General features: G+C 34.8%; 1 protein-coding gene across 2 annotated transcripts in view; it reads right to left on the minus strand.

Moving 5' to 3' along the window:
• The window catches only part of PRMT3 (protein arginine methyltransferase 3), a 129026-nt gene that overhangs the window by 92847 nt on the left and 18085 nt on the right, over positions 1 to 18094 (minus strand). For both annotated transcript variants that reach the window (XM_077964829.1, XM_015114631.3), the window contains one exon: positions 12379 to 12500. In XM_077964829.1, coding sequence (XP_077820955.1) covers positions 12379 to 12500 — 122 coding nt within the window. The remainder of the gene's footprint in view (positions 1 to 12378; positions 12501 to 18094) is intronic.

Consider the following 18094-nt stretch of genomic DNA (forward strand, 5'->3'; position numbering starts at 1 on the left):
CCTCCGCTTCCAGGGTTCAAGTGATTCTCCTGCCTCAGCCTCCCAAGTAGCCGGGATTACAGGCATGTGCAACCATGCTGGGCTAACTTTTGTACTTTTAGTAGAGATAGGGTTTCGCCATGTTGCTCAGGCTGGTCTCCAACTCCTGGCCTAAAGTAATCCACCCACCTTGACCTACCAAAGTGTTGGAATTATAGGCGTGAGCCACTGTGCCTGGCCCAGTTTTCCAATATTTTTATTAGGATTCTTGCATTTGCATTCATGAATGAGTGACTTGTGAATTTTGGTCCTACTGCCTTAGTGGAGTTTTAGTGTAAGGTTATACAGGCCTCATATAATAATGCTTGATTCTTGATAAAAATGATAATATAAGTACAAAGATTAATGAATGGGACCAGGACAACTGGGTCATCTAAATATAATACCAAGAAAAGGAACAAAACTGGACCACCACTTCATACCATATACAAAAATCAATGCCTAAGAGTAAAAAGCACAATTATAAAGCATTTACAAGAAAATATACCTCTATAACCTCAGTGAAGGTACAGATTCCTTACTCAACTCACAAACAGTGGCAACTATAAATCAGAATGTTGCCATATGAAAACCGAGAATTTCAATTCATTGAGAGATATTACAAAGAGGGTGAAAAGGCAAACACGAATGAGAGAAAACTTTCGCATTACATAAAACCTATCAACAGTTCAAATCCAAAATATATATATAGATTGCCTACAAATACACAAACAAGACACAACTCAAAAGAAACCTGAGCAAAAGGCATAAACAGATATTTCACAGAAAAAGGAAATCCAAATGGCTAACAATCACATGAAAAGGTGCTCAGTTTCATTAGCAATCAAAGAAACAAAAATTAAAATTGCAATGAGATACTCCTACACAAATGACTGGAAACATTTTTTAAAGGTGGATAATACCAACCAGAACTGCTACATACTATATGTATAAGATACACTGGTATAACCACTTTGGAAAATAGTCTGGCAATATCTGGGAAATCTGAAGATATGTATACCCTAAGGACCACAGTTCTACTTGTAAGTATACACCTCCCAGATGTGTGCACCAGGGCACATGTAAAACCAGATCATAATAAAATTGTTCATAGTAGCCCATCTGATCGAGAAAGAGCAGTGGAGGTGGGTGGGATTCTGAATTGGTGGCAAAGTTCTCTTGGCCTGGGTGATGGTTACTATATGTTTAATTTCATTTGTTATTTATGGATACTTATGCATATTAAACATGTTTATTGATGTTTTACATACTCATTTTACATGTTATATTTCATACAAAAGTTTTAAAGAAATGCTTATGAGTTTTTTTTCAAAACAGTATTTAATAAAATTCTGATGAAATTGCTATAGTTGCTTGTTGCTTACCGAAATACTGATTAAGGCTTTAACAATGACAAACGCTTCAAAGAAAACTGAAGGCAAGCTTCTTTTAAAAGAGAAAAATGTTCCCATTGCTTAAAAATATCTTCAGAATGGTTATGCGGAAACAAGATCTATGTTCTGTAAGAGACCATCTGCTAGGCCTGTTTACTGTCTGCTACAAGTCATAATCCTATTTGCATCAGTAATTATTTGTTGTTCAAATATGACTATAACAAGAAAGATTATGATTTAATCTTAAAAAGGAAACACAGGAAAAAAGACAAAGCCTTATAATTCCCATTAGTTTTGTATTAAAATAGATATCATCGACACAGATAACCTTTCATAAGACTTTTAATCACCACCTGATTTTTTCCATTTGTGAAAAAAATATACAGATTTTACTTAGTTCTCAAGTGGCTACTCACTAAACCCTACTTCAATATAAGCCAAATGAATCTTTATCTTTGGAAACACCTACTGAAAAACTACCATGATTCTAATGTAAAGAAATATGATGAGGTAATAAAAAGGATATCTTTAAGTAATTCTCTTAAATAATCCAATAAAAATGAATTTATCAACTTTTTCTGAGGGGAAATTTTGTTAGAACACATACGTTCCTATCTTATTTCCTATCTTAAAAGTAGCAATTTAACTTTCACTTCATGATACAGGGACATCATCATGATTAATTATCTTGTACGAAGCATACAGAGATAAAAGACACAGTCCCTGCACTTAAGGGTATGGTCTAAGAGAGACAGAATGGTAAACAGGATTGGGGACTATGGAAGCTCATATGATAAATCTTTATCTAAGTGACATCTGAGCTTAGCCAGGAAAGGACACAGCATACACAAAGATGTGTATGGGTATGGGTAGAGGACGGTTGTGTGTGTGCACAACTGCCTCGTGTGTGTGTGTGTGACAGAGAGAGAGAAGTAAATTTAAAGAACTTTGAACAGTTTAGTATGACTAGAGCAACAAGAGATAGTATACAGTGACATAGTTGGGGGATATTTAGAGGTAATGCTAAGACTTATCTTTAAGTCTAGATTTTACTTAAAGATAATGAAGAGGCGGCCGGGCGCGGTGGCTCAAGCCTGTAATCCCAGCACTTTGGGAGGCCGAGACAGGCGGATCACGAGGTCAGGAGATCGAGACCATCCTGGCTGACACTGTGAAACCCCGTCTCTACTAAAAACTACAAAAAACTAGCCGGGCGAGGTGGCGGGCGCCTGTAGTCCCAGCTACTCGGGAGGCTGAGGCAGGAGAATGGCGTAAACCCGGAAGGCGGAGCTTGCAGTGAGCTGAGATCCGGCCACTGCACTCCAGCCTGGGTGGCAGAGCGAGACTCCATCTCAAAAAAAAAAAAAAAAAAGATAATGAAGAGTCATTTCAGGATCTTTGGAATAAGAAATATGGGACTAAATTTTCAATCTACGTTTTCCCTACGTGATTTAGGTAAAAGATATGGTCTATGTTCTAAGGAAGAAGATGGTCTAGTGGGGAGACAGACAAGCAAGCAACAGAAAGTACATGTGAGTTCATACAATGAATACCTAATCAAATGCATTTACAGTTAGTGATAAAACACATGTAAAGTTCACCTAGAATATATGGATGATAGCTTATGGGGGAGAAGAAGGGAATATCCTAATAGATATAATAGATACAATATATACTATTCATTTACTTTCAGTTCAATATGTCATTGATGTATACATATTTATTTTTCTTTTGCTCCCTAAGCACAGTGAAATGACAATAATATAAAATGTAAGACACGGATAAATACATGGAGATTTTGGAAGGGAATACCAAAGAACCAAAGAATCTCATAATTTAGTTGAGAGAAAAAAGGGAATGAAATTATATTGGTAAATCTGTGAAGAAAGACCCAGTACTCAGTGCACACATCAGCGAGCATGATAGTGGATGTGGAGCCATTCTTCACAACACAAACCAGTGGAGTCAAGAGGTATACAATGTGGGAGTGATAAAGGGACTAAAACATTACTGGGGTAACTGTAAACTGACCAGTCTCCACCTTTTCCCCTCAGAGATAAAACCTATACCAGTTACCTTTATTAAAATATCTAGTCCTTCATTCATAAATGTCAACAAAAAGCAAGAATTCTTAAACATATGAAGCTGGAGGCAGATTTACACACATCCCACAAGGAATGAACTACCAAGAAGGTATGGGGCATAGACCTGGAACCATAACAAAGCTATTCTATGAGCTGCTCCCTCCCAAATGTATCATCTTTATTTACAAATGTGTAGCTGTGGAATTACTAACACTGAGGACATTTATTGTTTGAAATCAGCAATAACTCAGTTCTAATAAAGTGAAAAAAGATAAAAATAGTCATCTGGAATCTATCAGAAACAATGGGGTTGCAGGCTTTGGTGATAATGATTTACCTGGCTTTGAATATATAATGTCCTGAATCTTAAAAATTGATTAATTAATTCATTCATTGAATAAGTACTTACACTGAATGCCTAGGATGTGCTGGGTCCCCTTCCTGGTAATTGGGACACATCAATGAATGAAAAAAAGAAAAATTCCTGCCGCACCACAGGGAGCTGATATTTTGGTAAAGTTTACATTCCTATGGATTTCATCTTTGTGACCTAAGGCTTTTGAGAGTGGCAAGAAATATACCAAAATATTGATAGTGGTCTCTGATAGTAGAATCATTGTAATTTATCCCTTTCATCTTCCCAATACAAAAATATCTTTTTTCCCCCCCTTTCTTCCTTTTTATTTAAAGTAGAGGAGAATCAAGTGGGGAAATCAGTCTGGCTGCACTACAGAGAACAGAGGAGAGTGGTGGGAGGCAAAGACAAACAACTGGTCCAGTTAAGTGCAGATGCATTAATTCAGGTGAGAGATCTAAGAATGTAAAGTAACGCATGAGAAACATCATAGATAGACGAGAGACACATTTGAGAACCATTAAGGATACTCAACAGGACTCTGTCTCCAACAGGTATGTTGGGTAAAGGGGAAGAAAATGTCAAGTATGAAGGCCAAGTTTACAACTTGGAAAAAATGAGTGAATGCAGCAGATCTGTTTTGTTTTACTCAGTTCTTGCTTAGATCTCTATAGCCATGGCAATGATTCTTGATCAAACTCTAAGAACAAGAACGCCTAGATCACTCATATGATTGCAGAATAATGATGATACTCCATTTACCTGAAGCAGTAGGTTTAGATGAAGCAAGTTGACGACATGTTTAAAGTAAACATAAAGATTCATCATGCACACTTATCACATGGCTGGTCACATGGTGGAAATATGCCTACTTGACCCGCTAGCTTTAAGAACTACAGTCTCTAAGACTCAAGCAAATTTCCCTAGGTAGAGACATCTCACATGTGCCTCTGAGGTATGAAGCTGGGGAGTAAATCTCTTGTGTAACTCTTGTGTAAAAAGAGAGAGATACCTTGGAAGTCTGCCTGTGACCTCTTTGCCTGTGGGTATCTTTTTCCTGCTGTTTCTGCCCTATACCCTTTTCTGTAATCTTAGCTGTGAGTACAGCTTTATACTGAATTGTATGAGTTCTTCCAGTAAATCACTGAACTAGTGGGTGGTCATGGAATGTACCCCATAAAGACAGAACCACTGGGGTGAATTAGAAATTAAGGGGGCTTCGGGGTATACTAGGAAGGGAAATAAATTTAATTTCCCTGTAAGGTGTCTGATCACCTTCATGACCTTCACCAGAGTTCTATGGCTTTTGAAGAACAAATTTTTAAAAAAACTATTTTAGCCTCATCAGTGGTTCAAATTTCTCTTTGGCTTTAATTCACATTTCTGTTATTTCTATTAAATTTAGAAACAAAATACGAAGTAGCATCCCTTATTTCAAGAATTTTTGCTGGTGTATTTTGTAATCCTTTTCCAAAATACACACACACACACACACACACAGACAGACAGACAGACACACACACACACACACACCCCACCATCACCACCACCATCTTTAAAATCATTACCTTAAGATACTTTACTTCTACTCAAAAACCTTAACTAAGCATCTACTATGTACATCAGACACTTTGTTAGGTGTTAGGGATAAAAAGATGAGGATAAAGCTCCTGTCCTCGTGTCTAGAGAAAGACACCTACATAAACATGACAATAAATCAAAATATTCTCTAGACTTTCCTTAATGTTTCCTTTCTAACAGTATTCTAGACACAGGCAATATAAAAGATTGCATCTTTAATGTCATACTGAGATTGAGTGTACTGCATTGTGGCCATATGATGGATCAACCTTCTAAAAACTCTTCTGCAGTAACATCTGAAAGTCTGAATAATGAGCTATTCCCTAGCTGTGTCAATGAGAAACCAAAGGCAGCCAAGATAATGCTAAAAATATTAAACAGAAGCTACCTGTGCTTCCCGAGGGCAATAAACACAGTATACAATTGTCTGGCAACTGAATAGCTTTGCTATCCTTAGGTAAGTTTATGTTGCTGAAATGATCTTTCACTGCAGAGTCCAAAGTATGATAGCAAGAATAAGAAACAATTTCTCATTCTCTTCCATATCTTACTAACATAACATCTCAGAAAATCTATATTGTTTTATTCATGTCTGCAACCTCAGAAGAGCCAGCCTAATCCTTAAAGCCTGATATACTGTCAGTTTACAATAATAACCAAAAGGTATCCTATTCTAAACTCATTTCTTTAGAAATGCCAGATCACCTTTTTAAATAAAAAGGAGATAAAAATTGTTAGTAGTAGTATTTATTATTTTTTTGGTAAAGACAGTTCTTGCTATCTTGCCCAGGTTGGTCTTGAACTCCTGGTCTCAAGGGATCCTCCTACCTCAGCCTACCAAAGTGCTGGGATTACAAGTGTTTAAGCCACCATGCCTAGCCAAAAATTATTTTAAACATAATCCAAGGATTGTTAAGTTGCATGTGTTTGAAAGAATAAAAGACTGTATATTTTAAAAATATCTATCTTTTAGAATTTAAAGTGCCTTTTAGAGATGTAGGCTTGAGGAGTTTAACAGAAGATATTCTGCTGTATACAGACTTCTGACAGAGATAAGGGCCTCAGAAGGGATAAGGACAACTTAGAGCCTGCTAACCAGAAGAGCTGTTTTCATTGACTGATGTTACAGAAAGCTTCAATAAACAAGAATAGACAAGTATCAGAGAAGTTGAGAACAGAGTTCAAGAGAGGTGAGTGAGTACAGAGTATGACTAAAGTTTGACGTTTTATGGTATAAGAGAATAGAGATTGTGAAATAGAAGACAAAAAAGTGAGTCACATTTTGACAAGATAGCTGCAATAAATGTCCTAAATGAAACATAACCACCCAAACATAAAATACTATTTGAGGCATTGATGCTAAGCCAAGCATATGACCACTACTAATAATTAACATGATTATCATTACTGCTAACATTTAGTAAGCAGTTACAGGGCCAGCCATTTTGCAAAGCACCATAATGGATACAATTCCTGTAACAATCTTATGAGACTCTATCAACCTCATTTTATAAACGAAGAAATCAGGGCTTAAAGGGGTTGTGTAATTTGCTCATTATTATAAAGCTAATTAGTGAAAGAAAAATTAGAACTCAAGTCATGTCTGGATGATGAGATGAGCATGCTATGTGGCATCCTCAACTGGTTAGAATAATGAGTCAGTAAACTATGGGGATATTAACAATTAACTTTCGTACATATTCTTTTAGAAGTACATTCACAGAGGAATAGAAGGTATTTCACTCCAAATTTTAAAATTTCAAAAGGAAGACAAAGGAGACACATATGAACACTATAAAAATAACACCTTTTCACAATATAAAAAAGGCAAAGAACATTTCTGAAGAAACAGTACAATGTTGGCTTATCCAAAACAAAAAGGCCTGCTTTTCAAACTATCTGTAGGTTTTAAGTAAAGCAAACTACTGAATATAACCAATACATACCTTGTAAGTAGTTCAATGGAGATAAGGAATTGCAAACTGGCTATGAGGATAAGCTATGGAGTCAGGCTGCCTGGGAACTAATTCTTACCCACTATAGAGACACAGTCTCACTATGTTGCCCAGGCTATAGTATGCTGGGTATTCACAGGTGCAATCCTAGCACACTAGTAGCTGCAAACTCCTAGTCTCAAGTGATTCTCCCGCCTCAGGCACACGCCACCATGCCCAGCCTCTTAATCTCTATAATAGGTATAATAATCTACATCAAAAGAGATTCAGTTATACCTGCACCAAAGGAGAGTCAATAGAAAAAACTAAATTAATGTTAGCAATTTTATTATTAAATTGGGGTATCTAAAGATTGAGTGCTAGTCATTTTCAATAAATGTTCTCATGCACTAACACTCAAATGTATTAGGACACATTTACTGATATAATATATAAGTTTTACTTCAAAATACTCCAACAAAAACAAAAACAAAATAAAAAGGTGGGAGGGAAATGGATAAAAAAAGATGGCAAAAAAATTGATAAATGTAGACACGAGTGATAGGCACACAGGAATTCATATCATTCTCTCTACTGTCATGTACAGCTGAAAATTTCAAAAATCCTTTTAAGGAATTCTCAGGAATAACTCTGATACTTCAAAGCAAAGGTGGGGGGGGAGGTTCAGACTACATTAACTGTTCAACAGTTTTGTGAACAGATTTTTAAAAGTTCATATATTTTTGCAAAATGTATCTGGTGAACAAATGCTTCCCTCTGCTCGGATGACCATGACTCTGGTAATGATTGGCAAAACTAATGTCTATAATGAATCTTAAACATGGCCATCTAGCATGAGGTGAGACAAAGATCTACACAAATATCACTGCATCTTGATAATAACAACTACAGCCTTTGATAGTTTCCATCTGAAAAGAAAACTAGGAATTGAATGACAAGGTATTCAATAAGCAACTAGAGTACAATCCTGGTCATTAGTACTAAAAGCCGTGAGATAATAAGCAGCCTGCTTCTTTAGTCCTTTAAATACATCTACTTGTTCAATTTCCACACTGTACAAAGGGAGAAAAGAACATATGCAGGACCTTTAAAGATAATTAGAAAAAAAAAAAAAGTCTTATGTGGATACCATTTGTTTTGTTAAAAATCCATTACCACAAAGTCACAATACATGGCTGTTCCCTCTGAATCAACTGTGAACTTGTTGTATAATAAAACTTTTCCTCACTAAGCTTCTAGGTATATGCTCTCATGTGCAATGTTTTAAAATTATTTTTTAAAGTGTGATTATTTTTTGCAAAAGCTTATTTATAGTAAATATGTGCTCTATGCAAAATGTTCACTTAGCTAAATTGGTACTTTAATTGAATATAAACTTAAGGTTTAGTCATTTTATTACACTCTCCATGCTTGGTAGTAATCTTGGTCACAAATGCTACTTCTCTGACTGCTAACATTACAGCAAGAAAATAATTATTTGCAGTAGTGAAACTGATTTTGATTTCTTCATTGCACTTTTTATCTATGCTTCCTTCCTATAACTACATCTGACACTCAAGCAAAGATTTAGATATACTTTGGAGCTAGCAGGAAATCTTACAAAAATGACACTTTACAAGATTGAGAGGATAAACACTGGTAAGCATAAAATATTTGACACAGCAAAGAATAGTTTGACGTATTTGCTTCCTACTTCACTACATTAAAATTAGTGATCGAAATTCAAAAATTTGGTTGACAAAATGATCAAACTGTCCAAAAATACACACAGAAAAGACTAAAGACAAGTACTTTGACTCAATGATTAGACAGAGGATCCTTATTGAAGTAAGTCACATATCTCTACCTATTCCATCCTGAGAAACTGACAGAGCTCAAATTTTGGGTCTTAGATATCTTGAACCCTAGTAATTTTAATGAAAAGCTATTATGCTAGATTAGATTGCTGGGTTTTAATCTCATTATTACCATATAAACATCTTGTTAAAATACTTTTAGTTATGTGCTTACTTAGCTGAGTTAACTTTAAGTTAAATATCAAAAACACGTTTGTATCGAATCCTCTAAGTATGGCTAAAGAGACATTCTGTTAGCTCTGGCTTTATAAGTGAAAGACCTAAAGATGAGATGGGAGGAGCAATTTATTATTGTCTTTGAGTACATGGAAAAGCACTCCTTTGTGACTGCAGATGTCACTTGCTGAATCAGGGACATATTTCTTTCACATTTCTGCTTTTGCCCACTGATGTTGAAGACGCTATCTTAACAGAAAAAATACTAATAAATGCAAATTGACACCCATCCTTTGATTAAAAGTAAGTTGGTAGCTTTCCCGGAGACTTTAAAAACAAAGACTTAATCCCAAACCATTCTGGGCTCTGCACCGGTGACAAATATACTTTAGAAGGTCTTCTAACTAATAAAAATATTTAGGATTATGTGGGCAGAAAAAAAATTATTCTTAAATCTGGATAGAATTACTGTGAATATCTTTAAATAATATTTTAACATAGCTTCAAGGTTTTTAATACCGGTATTAAATTAAAAGAGTTACACAGACTAGTTTATCATTTATTTTGAAAAATCATAAAATATAATTTTTTTAAGCAATTGTTTTTGCTGGGAGCTCATCAATATACGAGAAACACGCTTAATTCCACTGTCTTGTTCCTCCAAAACTGTAACTCTAGATCAAAAGTAATATATCATGAAGTGTTTAGATGACTGCAAAGAAAAAAGGACTGAAAATTAATTTCCCTCTAGCAATAATTTGTCAGAAAACATTTTCCTCATTATTTTAAGTAATCGAATGTCAAACGTATATGTCAGAAACATTTTAAATATTTTACTAAGAAGCTTGGACACTGTATACTCTAGCACTAAATATTAATATTATAAACGATGAATTTTAGGTGTAATCATTATATAAACATGTTTCTACAAAGACAATGGGAATCAGGACTTCTGTAAAATAAAATGAAACAGTGTATTATAATTCCTTTCCATTTCTTTCATAGAGTTAAGAAATTAAAATGAGAGCACATCTAGTCCCATGCTATAGTAAAAAAACTGACTAATTCATAAATGTACTCGAAATTCTAATAGAAATAGCTTTCATAAGACTAGAAATTCTAGTAGAAATAGCTCATCATAATTTTACTATCGACAATAAAATTTTGAGAATTCTTCTAAAACAATCTCGTCTTTGGGACAGTGGTTCTCATATTTGTTTGGATGGCAATGAATAAGCAATTGAGGGTACTTTCTATGGAACCCCCAAAATGACTATGTTGTACTTAACGGTATCATAAGAACTAGAAAAAGCTTGACTAGATATCTATTGATATATATGTATGTGCAATTCTATAATTGCAATTGCAACATATATGTGTGTGTGTGTGTGTGTATACATATTCCAATACAAAAATCACAACCACAAACCATTATCTATGAAAAACCTAACAAGTTCAGTGCAATTTTTCCATTAACACTGATTTGGTATTTGTTAATAATAACCATAGCTAATGCTCCAAATATTTAACATGTGGCGGGCAACAGGCCAAACTGATTTATATGTATATCTTTCTTATAACTTACGCATCTCAAAATATTTACTATGTGCTAGGCAATAGGCCAAACTGATTTATACATACGTATTACTTATAACTCATGCATCTTACTTACAACCACAAACAAAACTTACAAGTTTGTGAAACAACTGAGTGAAACAACTGAGATTTCTAACATGCCAGATGTACTTTAACTCAAGTTCCAAGTACTGGTTAAATGGTAGCGTGAGGACTCCATCCCAAGCTTGATTCAAACTTGTTCTTCTAACCACAACACTATCCTTCTAGTTACAAAATAAAATCTAAACAAATTTAAATATTTTATATAATCATATTTAAATGTTTTAACTAATCAGAAAAGATCAACACTAATCAAATTTTTAAAATTTTTTTTGGAGAAAGTGTCTTGCTCTGTTACCTAAGCTGAAGTGCAGTGGCATGATCACAGCTCACTGCAGCCTCCACCTCCCCAGGTCAATCAATCCTCCTGCCTCAGTCTCCCAAGTAAGTGGGATTACAGGCATGCACCACTATGTCTGGCTAATTTTAAAACATATTTTATAGAGGACAGAGTGAACTCCTGGGCTCAAGCAATCCTTTCACCTCAGCCTCCCAAAGTGCTGGGATTACAGACATGAGCCACCATGCCCGGCTAACATTAATCAATCTTAAGAGTGGAACAGCAGTGTAAGTTGAAGAATCACTTAAAAGTTGCTATGAGAAGCCTCCTATTGATTACGTATTCTGGAAATGACTCCCAAGTTCCAAATGTAAGGTGCTTTTGTTAAGCACATAGGGAAAGAAATTCAGTTGTGACAGCTGGATTTCAAATAAAGGCCTTCTTACTAGGTCATAAGCCAACTATAAAATCAACCCAACTAAATACTCAAAAGACAGAGAGTTTTAGAGAATAAAAGTTTTAGGGGGTAATAAACTAAATCCACTCTGCTTTGTTTTTAGCAACTTTGGAATTTACTTAATTTGAAGGAGGTACATGGACTAGTGTTGTCACAAAAGAAAAAGACTAATAACTCTTAGTCTTTATAATTGGTATTTGCTAAAGAAAATATTACTAACATATAATAAATATATTAGTAAGTAGGGAGTCCTGTCAGTATTACCCTAAGTATCAAGTTTTTAATTTTACATTATTAGAATTAGCATATTTATAGCCATAGTCAGAAAGCCAGAGAACTACATAAAAATAATTCTCATCAATGTGAACTGTGAAAAGATTATTCAGCAGCATAGCTCAAATGTGTCTAGCTCAATTCAACTTAAAATATTATTATTCTGGAGTGAATTTTTACTAAAAGACAAATGTCATTAGTCTGCCTTAGATAGCTACTAAAGACAAGAAAATCTGTTAAAGAATCATTAAATTTTAAAATAAACTTAAATGAAGGCTTAAAATACATGTACCTTATAATATCCATTGCCTGGTAAAGTATTTCGGATTGATCAACTCCAAGAACCTTCTTTGCCCCAGCTTTAGCAGCAAACATAGAGAGAATTCCAGTTCCACATCCAACATCCAAAACTACCTGGGGTAATTAAAAAAAAAAAAAAAAGAGATGTTATCAAAAAGGTCTCTATATTAAATTCTATTCATATATTATGATCTTTCTGGCTAGGAAAAATTCACACTAAAAACTTTAAACTGGCTAGGCATGGTGACTCATGCCTGTCATCCCAGCACTTTGGGAGGCCGAGGTGGGCAGATCACTTCAGGTCAGGAGTTTGAGTCCAGCCTGACCAACATGGAGAAACCCTGTCTCTACTAAAAATACAAAATTAGCTGGGCATGGTGGCGCATGCCTGTAATCCCAGCTACTCGGAGGGCTGAGGCAGGAGAATCTCTTGAACCTGGGAGGTGGAGGTTGCGGTGAGCCAAGATCATGCCATTGCACTCCAGCCTGGGCAACAAGAGAGAAACTCTATCACAAAAAAAAAAAAAAAAAAAAAAAAAAATTTAAACTAAGCAAATACGGCAATTTCTATTTGGGAAAACTGAACATATCATTACTATGAGTTGTTTTAAATTAATAACAGTATAGTTGGCTATAGTCTATTGTAATCAGACCCAACAATGCTTAATTTAAGAGATTTTATATAAAAAAAATTATGTCTATAGATTTAAGAGAGAATCATTGTTTTTAATTTCCCTATTGTATGTATATTCTATCTTAGGCTCAGTAATTCTACATTTTAACAGAAATAAATTTCTTCAAGTTTGAGTGGCAGGAATTAATTTAAGCAGGATGGCTTGACCCAATACAATTTGAAAAGGGTTATACAGTAATCAAGGATATGGAATATCACTACATCTTTCCCACTCCTAAAATCAAATATTCAGCCCATTTTAATAAGAAAGTACAATGAAAACAAGTTAGCTGTCAAAATTCAGTAACTTGAGAGTTTAAGTTGCAAACTTAATTCTTGGTGAAAGTAAAGTATTTATTAGAACCAAAAGTTTTAAGATGCTATTGGGGGTAAGTGGGGAGCAATTATTTAAATCAAGAATTTAATATGGTTTTCCCTGGAATATAATGAAGCCTGCTTAGTTCATAGTAAAAACAAAAACAAGTCACCAAGGAAACACATTTAGCAAAATCTTTCTAGGTACACTACTCTGTGAAATTACTGAAAACTAGTGCTTTAAATCTTTCACTATCAATGGCCTAAAAAATCATATATATTTGTCCCAAAATAGGAAATTATTTCAATGCCCTCATACTGTAAGTATTCACTAAGCATTACTAAGTACCAGGAATTGATTTCAGTGACAGGGGTACAGCAACAAACAAGACCAAATCCCTGTCTTAATGGCACATAAAATCTTGTGAGAGAGACAAAGAATATAAAATAAGGTCAGGTAGTAAGAAAAATCAAGTAGAGTAGAGTTAGAGCAGAGGAGAGAAGATACACTCTTTTACCATTCTAGTTAGGTCTGAGAATACCTCTCTGATACATGTGAGCAGAGAACTGAATAAAGGAGGGTGTCATGCAAAGATCTAGGAGAAGAGCATTTTAGTCAGGAGGATATTAAATATAAGACACAACATTCCAGGCAAAGCCAAGATGGCCAGTGTGGCTGAACTGGGTTCAGAAAGGTCACTTGGAGGTGAAGGCAGGGGTCAGATCACAGAGTGCCTTGGATTTTCCTCTGAGTAATGAGAAACTATCCTACGAAAAATAAAACTAGAATTAAGAATTGATGATACTGTACACCAATTTTTTTTTCTCACTAGGCAATAGAATTATGGTTTAACCATCAGGTACATTTCCTATGCTTTAAAAAAAATTTTATGCATATTACAATTCAATACATGTTTTTCCTTCTTTTACACAAATGATAGCATATTATACCCACTGTGCTACATATATATATTTTTTAACAATATAATTTAGAGATCTCTCCGTATCAATTTCTAGAGCTCCTTTCTTTTATGTAGCTGTACAGGATTCCATACTATGGCTGTATCACAATCCAGTTCTCTGATGAACATTTTAGGTGTTCCCAAAACCTTACTAGGGGAATAAACGCTGAAAATAACCTCATATGGAAGCCCATTCCCATGAATTAGTAAATCTAAAGAATATATTCCTAAAAGTGAAAACACTGTGTCAAAGAGTACATATTTGTAATTCTGCTAGACATAACCAAATTGATCTCATAGGGCAATTCTGCTAATGAAGACTCCAATGAGCAATGTATTAGTACCAATTTCCTCATAGGTGAGACTAGCCTATGGGACATATAATCAAACTTTTGGATGTCTACCCATCTGGCAATCACAAAATAATGATATGTTGATCTAGTTTTAATATGCATTTCTCTTAGGAGATTTAGCATCATTCCATGTATTGTAGAGCCATCTGTAATTTTATGTGAACTACTGATTTACATCTTCTCTCCATTTTTCCCACTCAGTTGCTAGTCCTTTTCTTATCAATCTGTCTTAGCAGATAAGAGTTATTTGTAAATTAAGATTAGCCCTCTGTAATATGACATGCCATGTTTTCTCACAGCATGTATTTTTGTCTTTTGATTCTACTTACAGTGATTTTTGCTACACAGGAATTCTTAACCTACAATTAAACTTATTAATCTTTTCTAAAATATCTCCAGGACTTTGATCATAATTAGATAAGCCTTCCCCAGTCTTCCCATTTCATTGCATTTCATCTTTACCCATTTCCTTCTAGTACATTCACAGTTTCATTAACACAGTTTGTTTTTAAACCATGGTACACTCTATGAGGCATGGTTCCAACGCTTTGTTCAAATGGTTGGCCACTTGTCACAATATCAGTTATTAAACAAGGTTTCCCCCACTGACTTGGTATGTGACCTTTAACAGTCATTTAAATATTTATGTATATTTGCATTTAGAAGTGGATTTTAAATCTGTTCTGTTAATCTATATATTCATGTGCCAGGAATTATTTTAGTTACTGAAGCTTTATAAAATGATTTAATATCAAGTAAGTCTGGTCCACACTCACTGCAAATATTTTCCACAATGTTTCTGGAAGACTTTTTATATTTATTTTTCCATATAAACAAGATAATTGGTTTGTCTAGGTTTAAAAGTGTTAGCATTTTTATGAGAACTGAGCTAAAATTTAGGGAAAACAATTCTGAGTTTTCCTATTTAAGAACCTGGTGTGACTTTCAATTTGCTTAAATTGTCTGTTAGGTACTTTAGTTGTTCTTTTACAAATCTTTTTTTATATAAGTCCTGCATATATTTCTAGTTTACTTCTCTGCATTTTATCTTCTGTATTACTATTATAAGTGGGGTTTTCCTTCCATTATATCTTTATTTTTTTCATTTTTGAGACGGAGTCTCGCACTGTTGCACAGGCTGGAGTGCAGTGGCACGATCTCAGCTCAATGCAACCTCCACCTTGCGGGTTTAAGTGATTCTCCTGCCTCAGCCTCCCAAGTAGCTGGGATTACAGGCGTCCTCCACCACATCTGGCTAATTTTTGTATTTTTAGTAGAAACGGGGTTTCACCATGTTGGCCAGGATGGTCTCAAACTCCTGACCTCAAGTGATCCACCCACCTTGGCCTCCCAAAGTGCTGGGATTACAGGCGGGAGCCACCATGACCGGCTGTTTCCATTATGTATTGAAAATATAATTTATTAGTATTGACTCCAGAAGACAGATAATCTAAACAGCTTGATATCCATTGAAGAAATAAAGTTGTTGAAAGGTTACTACTTTGTGCTTCCTATCCTACATCCAGATGGCTTCAGTGGGAATTTGATTGTTCTTGAACACATGGCCTGTCTGGGTGAGTCAGTACATTTTAACATAATTACTTTTATAAACATTAAGAATTTTATTTTAACATGCAATTGATATATATCACTGCAAACAAAAAGAATTTTTTTAAAAGTTCCAAATAAAATGTATTAACCAACATAGCAAGAAAACAGTATACTATATAGTATATATGTATCTAGTACAGTTATAGTACCTCAACTTGAAATACTGTATGGCAAAAATGAAAATATATACAATAGAACAGTGTGTAATAAGTTTCTAGAAACTCTCATTAAAATAAAACATTTACAAAACTAAAAAATTAAACAAAAGATTCGTGTGGAACTTAGAAGTTTGCTAAAAGTGCTTTGGTGACAGTGTCTGGGAAGATCAACGCTCCCTTGCTGTGTACCAAAGACAAGCTGGCAGCACAACTGGTAACACCATTCATGGTATATACCCTTTATGACCTAGGGGGTCCAGTGCTAAATTACCTTATAATTGTACTCCCATATATATAAAAATATTTTTAATAGTTTATATGAAGTAGTTTCTAATATAAAAACTGAAACAACTTATGGACGTTCTTACATTAGATATATGAACCATTAAAAGAATATTAATGAAAACATGCTCAAAATCACTAATAATTAGAAAACTACAAATCAAAACAAATATCACCTCACACCAACCAGGACAGCTACTATCAAAAAACTAGAAAACAAGTACTGCTAAGGATATGGAGAAATTGGAAGCCTTGTGCACTGCTGGTGGGAATACAAAATGGTACACCCACTGTGAAAAACAGCACGGTGCTTCCTCAAGGAATTAAAAATGAAATTACCATGTGACTCAGGAACTTCATTTCTGCATATATACCCAAAAGAATTAAAAGCAGGGCCTCTAAGAGATATCTGTATACCTATGTTAATAGCAGCAATATTCACAGTAGCTTTAATATAGAAGTAACCCAAATATCCGGACAGATGAATGAATGAATAAGCAAAATGTTGTACATACATACAATGGATTATTGAGCCTTAACGATGAAAAAAATTCTGACATTTGCTACAACAAGGTCAAACCTTGAAGACATTATGCTAAGTGCAATAAGCCGGTTACAAAAGGAAATACAGTCAGCCCTTTGTATCCCTGGATTCCCCATCCAGGGAGTCAAGCAACTGCTAATCGAAAACATTCTGGAAAAAAAAAATTGCATCTGTACTGAACACGAAGTCTTCTTTCTCTTGTCATTGTCCCCTAAACAATACAGTATAACAACTATTTATTTAGCACTTACATTGTATTAGGTATTATAAGTAATCTGGAGATGATTTAAAGTATACAGGAAGATGTGCATGGGATATATGCAAACACTACACCATTTTATATCAGGTAAATGAGCATTTGTGGATGCTGGTATCCACAGAGTGTCCTGGAACCAACCCCTCACAGATACTGAGGGAACGACTGTACTGTAAGATTCCACATATATGATGTATATGAGTAGTCAAAATCCTAGAGACAGAAAGTAGAATAGCGATTGCCAAGGGCTGGGAAGAAGGGAGAACGGGGAATTAACGGTTTAATGAGAATAGTTCCAGTTTTACAAGATGAAGAGTTCTGGAGATGGAAGTGGTGATGGCTGCATGACATTATAAATGTATTTAATACCACTGATCTATACACTTAAGGATAGCTCAGATGGCAAATTTCATATCATGTTTATTTTACCAAAAGAAAAAACACGCGGGTAAAAAGATAATAAGGAATTTCTCCAAGAAAAGCTGCCGAGTGAAGAAAGTATAGAAGGATATGTTTAGTATACTCCAATTAGAGTATGTGTTTTTTTGTAAGAC

This window comes from Macaca mulatta, chromosome 14 (genome assembly GCF_049350105.2).
Source record: "Macaca mulatta isolate MMU2019108-1 chromosome 14, T2T-MMU8v2.0, whole genome shotgun sequence".
In the NCBI taxonomy this organism is placed as follows: Eukaryota; Metazoa; Chordata; class Mammalia; order Primates; family Cercopithecidae; genus Macaca; species Macaca mulatta.